This window comes from Pholis gunnellus, assembly GCF_910591455.1.
Source record: "Pholis gunnellus genome assembly, chromosome: 13".
NCBI lineage: Eukaryota > Metazoa > Chordata > Actinopteri > Perciformes > Pholidae > Pholis > Pholis gunnellus.
In genome coordinates, this window is record NC_136540.1 from 4,254,874 (window position 1) to 4,271,051 (window position 16,178).

The 16,178-nt window shown below is 41.9% G+C and overlaps 1 protein-coding gene across 1 annotated transcript in view; it reads left to right on the forward strand.

Annotated features, from left to right (window-relative positions):
* The window catches only part of clip2 (CAP-GLY domain containing linker protein 2), a 34,281-nt gene that overhangs the window by 16,777 nt on the left and 1,326 nt on the right, over positions 1-16,178 (forward strand). Inside the window, exons 6-15 of the mRNA XM_079171188.1 lie at positions 1,011-1,208; positions 1,314-1,417; positions 1,950-2,010; positions 3,518-3,622; positions 6,390-6,773; positions 7,449-8,024; positions 8,123-8,180; positions 9,054-9,137; positions 10,745-10,901; positions 15,616-15,775. Of these exons, the coding sequence (XP_079027314.1) occupies positions 1,011-1,208; positions 1,314-1,417; positions 1,950-2,010; positions 3,518-3,622; positions 6,390-6,773; positions 7,449-8,024; positions 8,123-8,180; positions 9,054-9,137; positions 10,745-10,901; positions 15,616-15,775 (1,887 nt within the window). The remainder of the gene's footprint in view (positions 1-1,010; positions 1,209-1,313; positions 1,418-1,949; positions 2,011-3,517; positions 3,623-6,389; positions 6,774-7,448; positions 8,025-8,122; positions 8,181-9,053; positions 9,138-10,744; positions 10,902-15,615; positions 15,776-16,178) is intronic.

Below are 16,178 nucleotides of genomic sequence, written 5' to 3' on the forward strand. Positions count from 1 at the left end.
TTAGGGTTCTTCGGCTTGTCCCCATGGGAGAACCCTTTTTGTTCCTGGTAGAACGTTTTATTTAGGTTTCACCTGTAACCCTGTCAAAGGATTCTCACAAAGGGAACCATCTGTTGAAAGTTCCGCCCAGAACCCTCTATGAGAGGTTCTACAGAGAACCCTTCTTTGGCTTTGTGGTCCAACCAGAACCGCTTTTGGAACCCTTATTTCCAAATGTAGGTTCTGTCCCTAAGTTCTAGGTACAGCAAGTATTTCTGCTGTTTCTTGTCATTTTCAGTGTTTGAAATGCTGCAGAAGAAGCTAACCTGTGTTATTTCTATGAGTCTCATTATCAGTGTAATTCTGTTTATACAATAAAAAGCTCTGAGGTGACCTGGTCTCACAGGAATCCTGTCAAAGAGCACCCTCTAGTGGTCAAAGGGAAGGTTGCTCTTTCAGCTCTTATTTAACACTTGAGCTTCTGATGTTGGTGATTGTTTCTCAAGCAGTCGACTATTCCCTGAGTGGATGAACAAAGACTGAGAAATAGTTATTCTTTGAAGCCTCGTGTAGTCAATGATGTTAAAAAGATAAAAGATAATATTTCTCTTGTCGTGGGAAAGCTACTCATACAGAAAGCTCAGCATCTTGTATCTCATGACGTGTTATTGTTTTCTGAGAGATAACTAGCTTCGCCTTTTTCGTGATCATGAAATAGTTAATCTGTGATTACATGAAAGCAGTCGTGGCAGTTTAACCAAATAGTTATTCCACGATTATGATTGTTTCCTCATATTCATGAAATATGACTGAGAAGCCTGTTGTGTGGAGATCACAGAAGAGCTGTTCTCCTGTGATCATTAAATCATTTTACTTTGATCTCTTTGAGAAATTCATATTTTGATCTCAATCAGAGGAGATCTGAGGGAACGTGTGAAGCTTTTCAACCTTTTTTTAACCTCTCAACTTTATTCCTTTTCATTATTTACATTTTTATCCCTTCTAATGCTTTACGTCCTTCCTGGTCTCAGCTGACCGAGACCTCGTCTCGCTACGCCCGTAAGATCTCGGGCACCACGGCGCTGCAGGAGGCCCTGAAGGAGAAGCAGCAGCACATCGAGCAGCTGCTGGCCGAGAGGGACATGGAGAGAGCCGACATGGCCAAGGCCACCAGCCACATCAGCGATGTGGAGAAGGACCTGAGCGCCCTCAAGGGGCAGCACGTGCAGGTATGAAACAAGATGTTACACACGGCCTTTCTGTTGATGTGTCCGGCACAAACCAAACCGCCAACATAACTTACGGAACGTGAAATATCGTCTTCCTATCCCCAGTACATAACGGAGAACGACAGCAGCCTGCAGCAGGTCAAAGCCCTGCTGGCCAGCACTCAGAAAGATAAACTGGAACTGACCAATCAGCTGGAAGAAGAGAAAAGGTAATCGCTCCCTCTGTTACGGTGCAGGTAACTGGATCTAAATCATTGTTAGGGTTCATATTCGGAAGTGTCTTTACAAAAATAGATTCTCAAATATTCCTAAAGATCTTTGGAGAACCAGCGTTCATGTTGTTCCAAGGAGGGAAAGTAAACTCTTATAGGTGCTAGCTAGAACCATTTACAGTTCTGATGATCGTAGAACCCTCATTGTTCCCTATTTGAGCCTTTTATAAAGGTTCCACCTGGAAGACTTTCCGAGGGTTCTGCCTAGAACCAACTTAAAGGGTTCTACCTGGAACCATCTGTGAAAGGAGAACCCCCCCCAGACCCCTCCATTAGAGGGTCTACATTGAATCCCTTCATGGTGTTTTAGTTCCATCTAGAACCTTTCCACCTTCCAACAAGAACCCACCCGAGGGGTTCTACCGAGAACACTTGTTCTTGTTCCCGCGTCTTATGTTTCAAACTTCTTCACAATTTTACATTTTTGTCATCATTTCAAAACAAAATTCCTTCATTTCTTCTCTTTCAGGAAAGTGGAGGACCTCCAGTTCAGAGTGGAGGAGGAATGCATCACCAAAGGAGACCTGGAGGTATTTATCTGCAAATTAAAACCTACAAACTGTATCAATATTAGAATAAATGTACCTGTACATGCTGAAACCCAGTGTATCCTTTAATATCATGGACCTTGAGAATAAGATCTATAAGGGTTTTATACATGCAGAGAAGAGCGTAACGTCTTTTGGATGCACAGAAGCAGATCTGTGCACCTCAACATGTTCTGTGGAGCACATGCAAACATTTAAAAATAGGTTTGGAGAGGATTATGTGGACGTGAACCCCTCTCCACATCTGATTGACAGCTTCTGCTCTCACCGCGCCGCCTGCTTACCTCAGCTATACGGGCGTTTCATGGAAACGGCGCCGCGGCTTTCAGCTGCAGCATTATTTAATTAAGGGCAAAAGTCCGGCAAGGATTTAAAAGCCGGCTGACTTCAATGAAGACTCATTTTTAAACTGTGCTCAGTGTGAACTCCATTAGAGACGGTGCACCACCTGTCCTCGCTCCCGTGTGTCACTCCACAAAGAACCTGAATGAGAGGTAAATAATATGTGCACCGAGAAACATATTTATGATTGCACAGTCTACAGTACAGGGACTGAAGTATTCTACATGTTTTTAGAATAAAAGAATGCTACCTGAGGATACAGACTGGCTTTCCTTATAATCAAGTTTAACGTTCTAAAAGTCACTTTTACACAAAGAAGTGTGTCAAACACAGTCGGCTGGACTGTTAACACATAAGGCTGGGGATCTTTTATAATTTTTATATTTGTAAGTAAGTCACATGAGAAGACTGACTGTGGAGCTCAGCCTCAAACATGTATTTACTTATTTATTACCTCAGTAAACATTGTAAACATGAGTTTATGGTCTCAATCTCTAGTTTCAAGTCTTCTTCAATACAGCATGATGTAGCAGGGTATGCTTTAGGGCGGGGCTACACAGTGATTGACAGGTCTCTACCACGTCGTTGAGAGTTTTCTGTGTTCCCGTCTGACAACTTTTACTCTTTCACAATGTTTTCGCTTCATGAAAGTTATTGTAACGTTTTGGTCGTCAAACAAATGTCGTCTTATTCAGCATTCGGTTGTAGTTTGTTTCACCATATTCTGTCACAACACAATGGTGTCAGCCAGAAACAAAGATGCCAAACTCGAGGCTTCAAAAGCGCAGTCACTGTGACATCACTGTGACGTCACTGTGACTGTGTCACTTCTCATATACAGTCTATGTCACAAATATATATTTTTAATTAAAACAAAAGCAGCAGCAGGGCACTGTGTGTATTCAGCGCATCATTAAACTAGTTTGTTATCTTTACCATAATACCTTGAATATGAGTCTCAAGGCTCCCTCCCTAAGAAAAAGTCAGAGCCTAAATCTCTCCTGGTCACATGATCAACTCTGACCTCTATGGTTCCCCTCGGATCTGTATGGCTCTTTTTTTTTTCCTTTCTTCTTCTTCTTCTTCGTCTTCCTCTGTTCTCTCAGTCTCTTGTTCTTCCTCCCTGTCTTTCTCTTTGTCTCTGTAGACTCAGAGGAAATCGGAGCGCGCCCACATTCGTCAGCTCGAGCAGAGTCTGCTCCTCGAAAAGTCGAGAGCAGAGGTGCTTCAGAGAGACTTAGAGAAGAGGAGGGTAAAAACGCACCTCTGCCTGTAGCCCGTGTGCACCTGTTTGCTTCTATGTTGATAGTGACGTAATGTGTCCCAATCCATATCAAATCAAACAAGAGGCATATGAATGATCATTTAAAATACATATAACAATCCCGTAATCTCAGTTATTATGTCTAATCTAAGGCTTTGGATCAATTCATTGCCTTTTTTTCTTTCTTGGGATTTGTTGAAATAAGACAAATTTGATATTATTTCCAGCCTTATCTTTTTAAATACATGTCAGAGATATGTTGTTGTGTTCAGTATTTTGGTTCTTTTACTAAATAATTCAACAAAGTGGGAAACTAGGAGGGCACTCCGCCAAGGCCGCTTCCATGAGTAAAGATTAAAGCGTATATCCAACCCTGTGATTCGGATCTACTCCAACATGTAATATGTTCTTCCTTGGCCCACGTTCCACCAAGCTTCAGAACATCCGGCCAGTAGTTTTACCGTAACACAGCTGACAAACAAGCGAAGACATGACGGTCCTTGGCGGAGGTAAAAAGCCTGAATGTCAGTAGCCAGTCCAGATAAAAAACGGGATTATTCAAAATCACATAAATATGCAGATTGATTTCATCCTCGTCTTCATCCTCTCCTTCATTGCTTCATCACATCGTGAGTCGCAGTGATACGGCTCCTCACCGTCGACCCAGCGCTTCCCCTCACACATCAGCTGCTTCAGCCGCTGCTGCTAATCTTCTTTTAAATTGTGATGTGTATATATTTTTTATTATTTAAAGGTTGGCCTTCGGATCAGCTGGCAGCTGCGTTTTTAAGATGCAACATTCATAAACGTTCCATTTTGGCTCTGGAGAACGAGCTCATGTTTTGATGGTAACACACGAGAACTTTAGCTAAACTGTCGATGGGATTCATCGCTGGTTGTTGGGTGAACGTTTCTGAGATAAACCCCGCTGGTTCATCTCATTCACCAGGATCTGCTCTCCACCACTTTCACCTGTAAAGCTGATCTTCACAGTGACAGAGAACGGTGTCACAGATCAAACCGTCCCAGTTTGTCCTCTCGACTTACGGGAATCAAAAGATAACAAAACACTTTGAAACGCTGGATTCCTTACATTTTTTTTTTTTAATGCAGTAAGGTCTGCTTCTGCCAACAGGGAGGAAGCTCTCATGATGCAGTGTCCTCGAGGTTGGGTAAGAGAACCAAGGTGAAGAACAAAAAACAACAAAAACAACAGATTTGATCTTGTTTTGGCTTTGATCTCAATTCTTCAACTTCACGTCGACTTCGGAAGCTGCCAAGGACATTAATCCTGCATCGACTCTTTTAGCTCTTCTGCTCTGTGTGTTTGTGCCTTAATCGGAATGCTCTTCAGACAACTTCTGTGAATCAACTAGTAGCTCTGAGGTCCGGTAGAGTGTCTTTCCAGACGACTCCTGTGCACTGTGCAGCTCCTCTTCCTTCGTCTGTTAACTGAAGTGTGTGCAGGATGTCTGTATGCAGAGTCACTGTGCTGTTTTGCTTTTTATTTAATACACATTTGCTTGGCTGCTTCTAGATGATCAGAGCATGGCTGTGCTCTCCTCTCATCTTCCACTTCTCTGCACACACACAGTGTGAGCTGCACAGATATGTGGACAGTGACACGTTGACCCCTTTGGCTCCGTTTCTGTCTCTGGATGAAGATGATTCAATGAGTGACGGGGCGGCCGGCTTTAAATACGAGGACAGCGGCATCATAAAAATGAGGATAATGGTTTGTTTTGACATCTGTTTGTGAGACGCAAACCCAAAGTGGTGCCAGCATGTTGATGGGACTCTAGAATATAAGCTATAGTTACTATAGTGATAATAAACTATAGTTCTGACCTGCTAGAGGGACACTAGTGTGAAACAGCAAGATATGAAATGACACATTCAGAGGAATTAATAATAATAATAATTTAATTTAATTTACCTTTCAAGAGCAGACGTCACAAAGTTCTTAAAGAACTAAAAGACAAAATGCCCAGATATTAAGTTAAAAACATAGAATAAACTGAACAAATGGACCCTGAGCTGGATGGATCCACAGATGTAAATTCCAATAGCAGAGAGTTAGATATCACCAGTTACATACTTAGGTTAAGACAATTATTTTAAGTTTTCTGAACTTACATGTTGAAATATGCAAATGAGGCATTATCTGATGGTAACTTTTGGTGAATTTAGGAGAAATCTACAGACGTAAATAGACAAAGTAGTAAAATAAATCGTTCCTCTAGTCTGAAAGAAGACGTGAAAAGACGTGAAAAATGACCAAAATCTCATAATTGATGCATGAAAAACAACGTGTCTCACCATTTGTAGTGTTTTGTAACTAATTGGAATGTTAAAACACATCCTGTAAGTCAGATCTGCATAAATACTGACCACAAGGAGAACAAAGTCTGTTCCTCAGTCCTTGTATCAGCTTGTATCTTAGGAGTCCAGCAGGGAGCCAAAATGATGCAGTTTGTCACTGTCCACATGCTTAATGTCATTTATTTGTACTCTATATGTACTGGAATGCACTTCGTCTCCACCCTCACAAGGATCTTCAGGGGGTTTCCCTCTGAGTTCCTTTTCCTGAGGCCTGAATTCTGCTCTTAAAAGTCAGCGTTGTCTTTTCTCTGGAATGACGTCGTTGACTTGCAGGGTCTCCCACCTGTTGCGTTTAATAATGTCGTTCTTTTCAAAAAAGGCCGACATCTTTCCTGCCGCAGTGATGGATGTTGTGTTTTTTTCTACCCGCCAGCAAACCACAGTCGAAGAGCAGAGTCGTATCATGCAGCTGGAGCAGGAGCTCAGCCTCAGGAGAGCCGAGATGGAGAACCTCCAGACCAAACTCAGTGGGTCCGACCCGAGCTCGCAGGGGGGCGACGACGGCGACGCGGCCCCGGGGCCTGAGGCCCAGCCGGAGACCCTGGTCCTGCGCGCGCAGCTGGTGTCGGTGGGCCGCGAGCACAGCAAGGAGAGCAACGAGCTCAAGGAGAAGTACGAGGCGGCGTTGGCGGCGAGCCGGCAGGAGATAGACTCGCTGAAGGCGGAGGTGGAGAAAAGGAGCCAGGAGGTCTGTGAGATGAAGCAGAAAGTCCAACAGGCCACCAAGGAAAACATGGAGATGATGGACACCTGGAAGGTATTCTGCTTTATTTCAGTTTGAACACATTACAAACTACTTCAGTGCAGCTCTGTGAAAAGCATGCATGCTCACCAAGATCACAAAGCAAGGATAAGAATGTTGATTTTAAATGATTTCAGTCACATTGAATTAAGGCAGGGTTGGTAATCTTGCTAGATTTTTAAAACGATCCAACCAAAAGACTCCAATGTAGCCTACATGAAACTATCAAAACATGAGATATGGATTCCTTCCTTCTCTCTCTCAGACAGACAGCAACCGCTGGTTCTTTAAGTGAAGCTGATGCTTCATGTGTTAAAGCTGCATTCTCTCTAGTGTCCACCAGGGGGCGACTCCTCTGGTTGTATAGAAGTCTATGAGAAAATGACTCTCTTCTCTCTTGATTTATTACCTCAGTAAACATTGAAAACATGAGTTTATGGTCTCAGTCTCTAGTTTCAAGTCTTCTTCAATACAGCATGATGTTCATTTAGTAAATGATGGTCCATTTAGAGTCAAACAGACCATAAAGCAGGGGATGCTTTAGGGCGGGGCTACCTTGCCACAGATTCCAGATATTTTTCACTGTCAGGATGTAATGTCTTTGATGAACATTACCAACCCATTAATACCCCTTTAAGGATTTCTTTCCAGATAACACAACCAATATAAATTCTCCTCACTTCCCTGTAGGTTAAATTCGACACTCTAACGATCGACCACCAGCGTTCCTTGGAGGAGCTGAAGGCCTCGTTGCGTAGCGATCGCCCCACTCCAGAGGGCTCAGAGCAGGACGCCCAGGAGCTGAGAGCCGCTCTGGAGAGCCTGAAGACGGAGCACCAGCTGGAGGTGGAGAACCTCAAAGCCAAACACAAGATCGAAGCCGCCATTCTGACCAAGGAGCGCGAAGACTTCTGCACTCGCCTCCAGGAGGCCAAGGACCAACTGGCCGAGAGCAACCAGGCGTGGAGGGCCGAGGTTCAGGCCAACGGCGGCAGGCGGCCCCTGGAGGAGGAGACCGACAAGCTGCAGAAGGCGGAGCAGAGGCTGGCGGAGATGGAGAAGCTTCGGATGGAGCAGGACAAAAGCACGGAGCAGCTGAGAGAGCGGCTGGAGCTGTCGGAGAAGAAGATGGCGGACTATCAGGCTCTGCAGAAGGCCCAGGCGGAGAGCCAGGAGGGGATCCAGAGGCTGGAGGAGAAGCTGAGGGTGACGGCCAACCAGCTCCAGGCCATCCAGGCGGACCGCTACACATCCCGTGATGCAAATGTGCGTGGCAGAGGAGAAACTTAGAAATCCAGATCCAAATATCAATACGCTGTCATTGCTTTGATTTAAACTCTCTTCACTTTGTTATCCTTTTCCAGGTGATAGAGGATAACGACATTTCAGATGAGAAGATGAAGCTGAAACAGAATATCGAAGGTATCAACGTCCGTTTATTTTCACGACAATATCATGAAAACAAATCATTCATATACTTCAGTTCCTCTATTTTCCTTAAATGATTATGTATAATGTCAGTCAGTGACCAGCAGTTATGAAGTATTATGATACTTCACCTTATGCGCTTTTATAAAATGCTCTATTATGTGTTATGATGTTGTTATAAAACATTTTGATACATAAAGACTCAACGAGCTTTAAAGGGATAGTACTGATGTTTTATGAGGTTCTTCTCCAGAGTCAGTGTTTCACTACAGCAGAGTCTGGAGGAACAGACATCAGTCCATCAATGTTCTGCTGTGGACGTGTTTTAGACACTAAAATAATCAACATCAGTTTAAGTGAACGCTATATTTAGAATATATCACCTCTTTACCTTGATGTCAGAGAACTGAAGCCGTTATCAACGCTCATTTTACCTCACAGAACACAGGGTTACTGGTTTACCGCTGCCTCCATCGGTTTGTTAGTGTGACTACAGATTTGATATAGCGTTCTCTTAAACTGATGTTGATGGTGTCTGAAACACGTCCACAGCAGAACATTGCTTTACTCCCGTCTGTTCCTCCAAACTCTACCGTAGTAATACACTGACTATTGAGAAGTACCTCATATAACCACACTTAAAAACATCACTACTATCCCTTTCATCTCTATTTCATAATTCAAAAATCACAGTCTGTTGGCCCAAAAGAAAATCTGTCCACCGGTTGTCTTGTTGTTAAGATTGTATGATTACCTACTCCTACATTAGGAGATGATGTGTCACTTGTAAACCTGCAGAATGCCCCTATGAGCCTGCATCAGTGCACTAGAACAATGACTTTTCCTGTTGTTGTGTTTTTTCTACAGAAACAATGGAGAAGTTGCTGAAAAGGGAGAAAGAGGTCTCCACTCTCACCTCCCAGGTTGAAGCCCTCAAGAGCCAGACGGGAGGTAAATGTCATTTTACAGAGCGTTCTTCTTCCATGACACAGACTTTGTACAAACAGAGACGCCACTGGTGTTTCGGTTAAAGTAGTGACCGTGTTATCAGGTGATAACATGTGTCCGTGGTGGCTCGTAGTGGCGGCATCTGTTGAAAACCACAACAGGACATGTAGGAGTCCTCGTAAAAAGCTTTCAACCAACTATAAATACGGACTCATCTGTGTTTATTATCTACGCCGACCATTAAGTTACCACGAGCAACCACGGACGCATTCGGCAGGAAAGTCACCAGTTAACATGGCCGCTCGTTAAACTGAAACACCTGTTTCTCTCAACTTGAGTTGATTCTGACAACCGAACATGCAACAAGCACACATTTTGATGCCGGTTATGTTTAAAGCTTGATAACTTGTCTGGATGGCTGGAACATAACGCCATTTAAAACAGTCGTTGTTGTTTTATCAGATCATGTTTGCTATTGGATAAAACATTTCCTCATCGGCCAATTTGACTTTTAGTTTTGGAAATAATCTGACGTATTTCTCAATAAATAAACTCGTTATCTGCGTCATATTTACATAATTCACCCTCATTAGTGTCGTTGTTGCCCCTGTTAGTGCAGCGACTGCAGGCTTCACTTCATTCCTTCCTCCAGTCACGCTGGGTTCACTGTGTTCGTCTTCACCGTCACATTCTTTGATCATCGCTGAGAAATCTCTCGACCGGCTGTCTTTTGAAAACCCTAAAGTTCCGTCACTTCAAAAGGAGCCGAAACACACTTCATGTGGCTCAGATAATCAAATTGACACACGTAGGAGAAAAAAAAGACAGTGAATAATTCAAAAAGGGTAAAAAAAAAAAGAAAGAAAACTATATGAGACACAAAGGGGAGAATAGTTTCATTATTCTGCTCCGTCAACCTCATCTGCACGGTTCAAGTCGGGGAGTAACCGGCGTTATTAAATATAGCGCTAACAAAGAAGATGGTGGTCAGTCATGGTGAGCTGTCATGTTCCACATATTGATACAAAATGACTTAATCAACTGGTGTGTAACCCACGTGGTATGAAGAGCGATCAAGTAACTAACTTCCGTACTTAAGTAACGCCGCTTCTGCAGTTATTAACAGTTAATGGTAACACAGTATATCGTAGCTGTGATCATTTTGATGACACTTATTCAGTGTTTATTCATCACATGTACGAATCATTCCCAGGTGGGTTAAAGATATAAATGTGTGAGTTGTTGAGCTTCAAGGTTTAATCTTGACTTTGGAAAAAAATACAAATTCTTAACTCAAGGTTGTCTTACTAGATTTCCTTCGGAGATCAGCGTTTGCTCAGTTTTTATTATGAGCCAATAAATAGTTCATGATTAAATATTATTACAATAAGCTATCCATTCATGAATACAAAAACATTATAAATTCTTAATATTTCATACACGATCATTGTTTTAAATGATCCATCAGCTGTTTATATACCAGTTATGAATGCTTCATAGGAGGAGTTCTAGTTGTTATAACTACATTATAGTGTGGTATCAACAGTCCATGAGGTGTTACTGATTATAAATGCTGAATAAAGTGGAACTTCTTATTTCTCTTCCACCAGCACTGGAGGTCAAAGTTCGCTCTGGGGAAAAGAAAGCCGAAGCTCAGGCCCGGGAGAAGATGCGCTTGGAGGCGGAGCTGGAGTCCATGACCAGGAAGTCCCATGATGCCTCTGGGCAGCTGGTCAATATCAGCCAGGAGCTGCTGAAGAAAGAGAGGTATGGAGACACGGCTTTATTGATTTCACAAGCCGTCCCTGCACTCACTGGGAAAATAGAGCGACAAATCATATCTCAGACAGAAATACAGCATATGATCAATTTGATAACGGACGGATACTGGGAGCCCACAGGCAATGTATTGATTTTAGTTTTTCTTATTGTCAACTTAACAATATTATTATTTCATTTTGTAATGTTCCATCTGGAACCTTGGCCTTCATTGTATTAAAAGCTGAACTAAAACCGAGTTGTATTTATGGATTTTAGTTCAGATTTTAATACGATACAGAAACGTTCTCCTGCAAAGGCTTCTGGATCTGTAGAGGTGATTGGTTGACCGTCAACAAAGATTGTCCTCGAATGGCAACGTGTCGGAATTAGCTATTTAAAGCACAAGTACCACAATATCACCTCTATTATATTTAGTGCACATCCATGAATTCATAATTTAGCTTATTTAAATGTGACGATCATGTCTTGTCCCTATCTATCTATATATATGTATATTTATTACATTTATTATTATTTATGTATATCCAGACTTATATCAAGCACTCTGTTGAAAAGGTTATTTTATAATAACCGTCATTAGTAAATGGTAAACTCATTCTACCATGGTTTCGTGGACACTACATGTCAAATGTAAAAGGGAACTGTGACTTTAAATGTAAAGAAACCACAGAAGCAACTAAGAAGCAGCCGTTTACTGAAGAGCAAAACGAAACTCTTCTGTCCATCCATTGTACCCACACTTTGAATTGATTCCTCCAGAAAGACGCTTTACGCTGCCAAGAGCCACCAAAAAGAAAAATGTCTTCAAGAAATCATTTATCTCGAGCTCAGACGAGACACTACGGGATAAAACAGCGCTTTGCATGCTCCAGTCAATTTAGAGCTAATTTAGGCTATTTTGCTTCCATCACACGTCTTCTTTCAGACGAGTGTAAAGATTTATTTCACTACTTTGTCTCTTTGCGTCTGTAGATTTCTACTAAATTCACCAAAAGTTACCATGACATAACGCCTCATTTGCATATTTAAACATAACATTTCATAAAGCTTGTAATACAATAAATAATCTTAATGTGAGTAATGAGCTGGTGAAGCTTCATGGTGATATCTATGAGTTCATGTTTTGACCCTCTTCACCTGTAGAGTCTCTAAATGTCTGTAATTGAACTCAACGTCTCTTTAAAGGACGTTTTCTCTAAATGAGTTTGTTCTCAGACTCTGATCCAGAAATCTCCACTTCAGCAGCTCTTACATACACCAAATGTTACACGTTCATTCCTCTCTCTGTGCTGAAGGTTAACACAGAGGGGTTTGTTCACACATCACTCACAGACTCATTTATACTACAACTTAGGTGAGGTGAAACAAATAGATATCATAAATTCACTCTGTGAAATCCTTTGACTCTAATACGTGAAAGAAATGAAACAATCATTTTGAACCTGGCTTCAGATTTATGTTCTAGAAATGTATCCAAATTTGCACATATTTAACAAGATAATGCGTCGTTTGCAACATAATATTCCAGATAACTTGTAATACAAAAAGAAATAGTCTTAATGTGAGTAATAAACAGGGGCAGTTTCATGGTGATGTCTATTAGTTCATTATTTTACCCTATTCACTTGTATTGATTGTGCATGTCTTATTTATAATACAATAAGGTTTCTATAGTAAAGTAAAGTCAAAGCTCAGCAGAAGTTGTACAATGTGTAATTATATTAAAGTAACAATGCACCGCGGTGCCATCAGGACACGGTTTAGTCCGAGCGGCTCTTTTCAGAGTTCGTCGTACAAGTTCAGCGTTTGTTGCGTTAACGTGTGAACAAAGTGAAACATAAAGAACTTTAAACCCACAAGGGAAATGAGTTCTGTACACAGGCTTTGCAGTAAAAAAGAAACGCATAATAAAAAGTATTATTAAAGAGAAATACAAAGTAATTAACTTTATAGACGTATTCGGCGAGATGAGCTCAGTCGCTGCAGAGGAGAAGGCTTCTAGTTCAACAGCCAGAACCTCGTTATGAATATTCTGCTGACACCTATATGTGTGATGACTTATTAATATCACCTGAAGGGTTTAGCAGCCCTCAACAGCCCCGTGGTGTTATACTGAAAAAACTAATGTGGGGGAAAAACATCTTGAATACACTGTGGTGTGTAACGTAAGCCTGAATGATCTCAATTCAAACTTTAAAAAAGTCAAGAAATTAAATTCTGATTACTGAGAAAATATTTTAAAAGATATGATATCCTTGTTTAAAAAAATGCTTTCTAAAAGGAGAGCTAGTCTACGACTGCCATTGTTATTCCTGTGACAGGCAGCCTTCAAGTCAAAAGTCAAAAAACAAAGAGCTAATAGAGCGATGGCCACAGAATCTGTCCAAAAAGACACGTATTTAGTATGAATGATTGTAACATTTGAAAAAAAAAATGCAGAATGCAGACAGAGAATTGCATTTAAAATTAATTATTAAAAGAGATGATCTGCTCAGAAATTCATCCAAATCGTTCGTTTTACACAAACTTCCTGTGGCTATTGCGTTCAGTGTTTGGGTTAATTGTACAGTTAATGAGCTCTTATGTGTGTTGTTGCTATGCATTGAGGATAAAATTAAATAATATACATAAAATATATTGCATCTGAATAAGTTCCAAATCGCACACTTTTGTCTTCTTACTTTCAGTTCAGCTGCGCTCACAAAATGTTGCGTGTCGTTTGCGTTCAGTTGGGACACGTTACTTCATCACAACGTTGCACCTTTGACCCTCTTGCTCGTACGTCTGCAGCCCCAAAGGATTGTGGGTCAGCACATACTGCAGAATGCGACCGGCTGCAGTAGAACATCCTGGTATTTTGTCATTTGACATACTATGTATTTTCATGGTGCACTAAACAGTCTGGTACTAGAACAGCTGGTCTTTTTCCTCTTGAGTTTATGGATCAGCCAGCAGAGGGAAACCAACTCAGAGCTGCCAGACGTCCACATCGCTCCCAAAGCCGTGACAAATCTGGTTTTATTCAGTAAAACTCTGACAGTCGAGTTCATTATTTATCCACCCAAGTGTAAAGAGAGAGTTGTCCCAACATCGTCGCAGACGTGGGGAGCTTTATTAAACATCGAAGTCGATGCATTTTTCTGTGAAGCTGAATGAACTCCACAGATTGTATCACATTACTGGCTCTCTTGCATGATGTCGTTCGTACATTATTGATGGTTATGATGTCACTAAATGCAACGAGGCACTCAAAATAAGTGCTTCTGGCTACAGCTGAATATTTTCTTTGTGCAACACCACTGCAGCAATTATGTTGTATGCAATAAAATTATATAGCATCGCTTGAAAAATTCAGTGTGTGGCCCCTTTGAGTTAGTGTTAGTGATCGTGGATGGTGGTGTTATTAGCGCCGCTGCTGCTATTTCAGTCCGTGACGTCCTTTTAGGGGAAAACAAGCTAGTACTTTGAACACATTTCTATCTTTGGAGGATAATTCAAGGAAGCCAATTACTAGCAAGCTCATGTGGTAGAAGACATAATGGTTTTCAGAAGAAACAACAATACGGTCCAATATAACAAAATAAATCAATATTAGGTGATGTGACGAGGTTTGGTGATGGTCTGCGTGCCTGAGGTCATGTAGGAAACCATTATCAGTAACTATAAAACAAGGAACATCTTGTCTGTGTGTCCTTCGTATATCTCAAGCACCGACCATCCGATCTACTTCACACTTCACGGGTGTTTTGCTGGGGACTCCATGGAGTGCTCTGTCGAATTTGGTGCAGTTTGGACATACAACTCATTCGATATTAATACATTTTGAATAAATTAGCGAACAGCGCTCTGTGCAGCAGGGGGGTGGGCGGAGCTTCAGGGCTCTGCAGACTTGAACACCTCACATGTTTAAGAGGCCGCGGCTCATTGACTGCTGCTCACTTTGGCTGCTGGATGCTGGATATATACTGACGTCACAACCAAGCTCTCTAAAAAAGCCAAGCGCAACTAAGCCACGCCCCCTGACAGCGCAGTAAGCAGCAATACCAAGCGCCGAGCAATAGGGTCATCCAGAACGGGCACGGCACTAAAATACCCGTTACATATACCACTTTCCTTAAACATGCATTTTCTTTGTGTTTTTTTGTCCACTAGGGGGCAGCAGAAATAAGCTGCAAACATATTATTGCCTTATAAACTCGACAAGTAAACACGTACACTGTTAGAGGCTCTGAAAAATTCAGCACACTGAGAAAAACCTGGTCAGGAGGAAATCTTGATGCTCTCACTTGGGAGGTGCACAAATGTTAAAATAGCCACCTCCTTTGGGTTTAACATGGCACCCTGACCACAGTGATGTGGTTCACTGATATTAGTATGTGGGCAAACAGCCAGAAGATGCACAGGGACCATGACAATAAGGGCATCCATCCACCAGCCAGTCTGACACGGACAGAGATGAGGCCGCCTCCTCAATCCCCACCGGCCAGACTGGCTAATATATTATTCACATCATGGGTGTTAAATGATAACGACCTTTGTGCAAGGTCCGAGCAGATGTACAACCCACATAATCCGCCTATCGATGTTTATTGCCCACCGGAGTGGTCAAGTTCACGGCAAACACTCGTGGAAAATGAATTCTATTTTTCTGAGTAATACCAAATGGTTTTGATGTGTTCTTCCTTCGTGTTGTCTCCAGGAGTCTGAACGAACTGAGGGTGTTACTCCTGGAGTCGCATCGCCATTCCCGGGACATGGAGAAAGACCTGAACCGAGAGGTGCACAAGGCCGAGTGGAAGGTGAAGGAGCAGAAACTCCAGGACGACATCAAGACCCTGCGTGAAAAACTGCTCCTACTGGTGAGAAGGGAGCGACTTTGTGACGATCAGCAGACGCTGCTTCGTTTTACGAGAATGGACGGACGGACAACCTGAAAACCACATAGTCGCCACTCGCCAGCACAGAGGCCAAAAATGGGAGCAACAAACTAACTGAGAAAATTAAAAAAGTTGGTCTGGAGTCCTGTAGAGGCAAACAGCTTAATGTCAGCTGAATGTTTTCTTTGTTTTCTTTTAAAAACTTACTGTCAAAAACATTTTATGCCAACATTTTCCTTTAAAATATATCTGGAAACATTATTATATAATTGTTTTTGCTCAATTATTCAGCTACCCAATGATGCATCTGTTTAATAACTGATTCCGTTGTTTTTAAAGCTGTAATGGGGACTTATCACGCTTATAATAAGAAGTATGGTGCTGG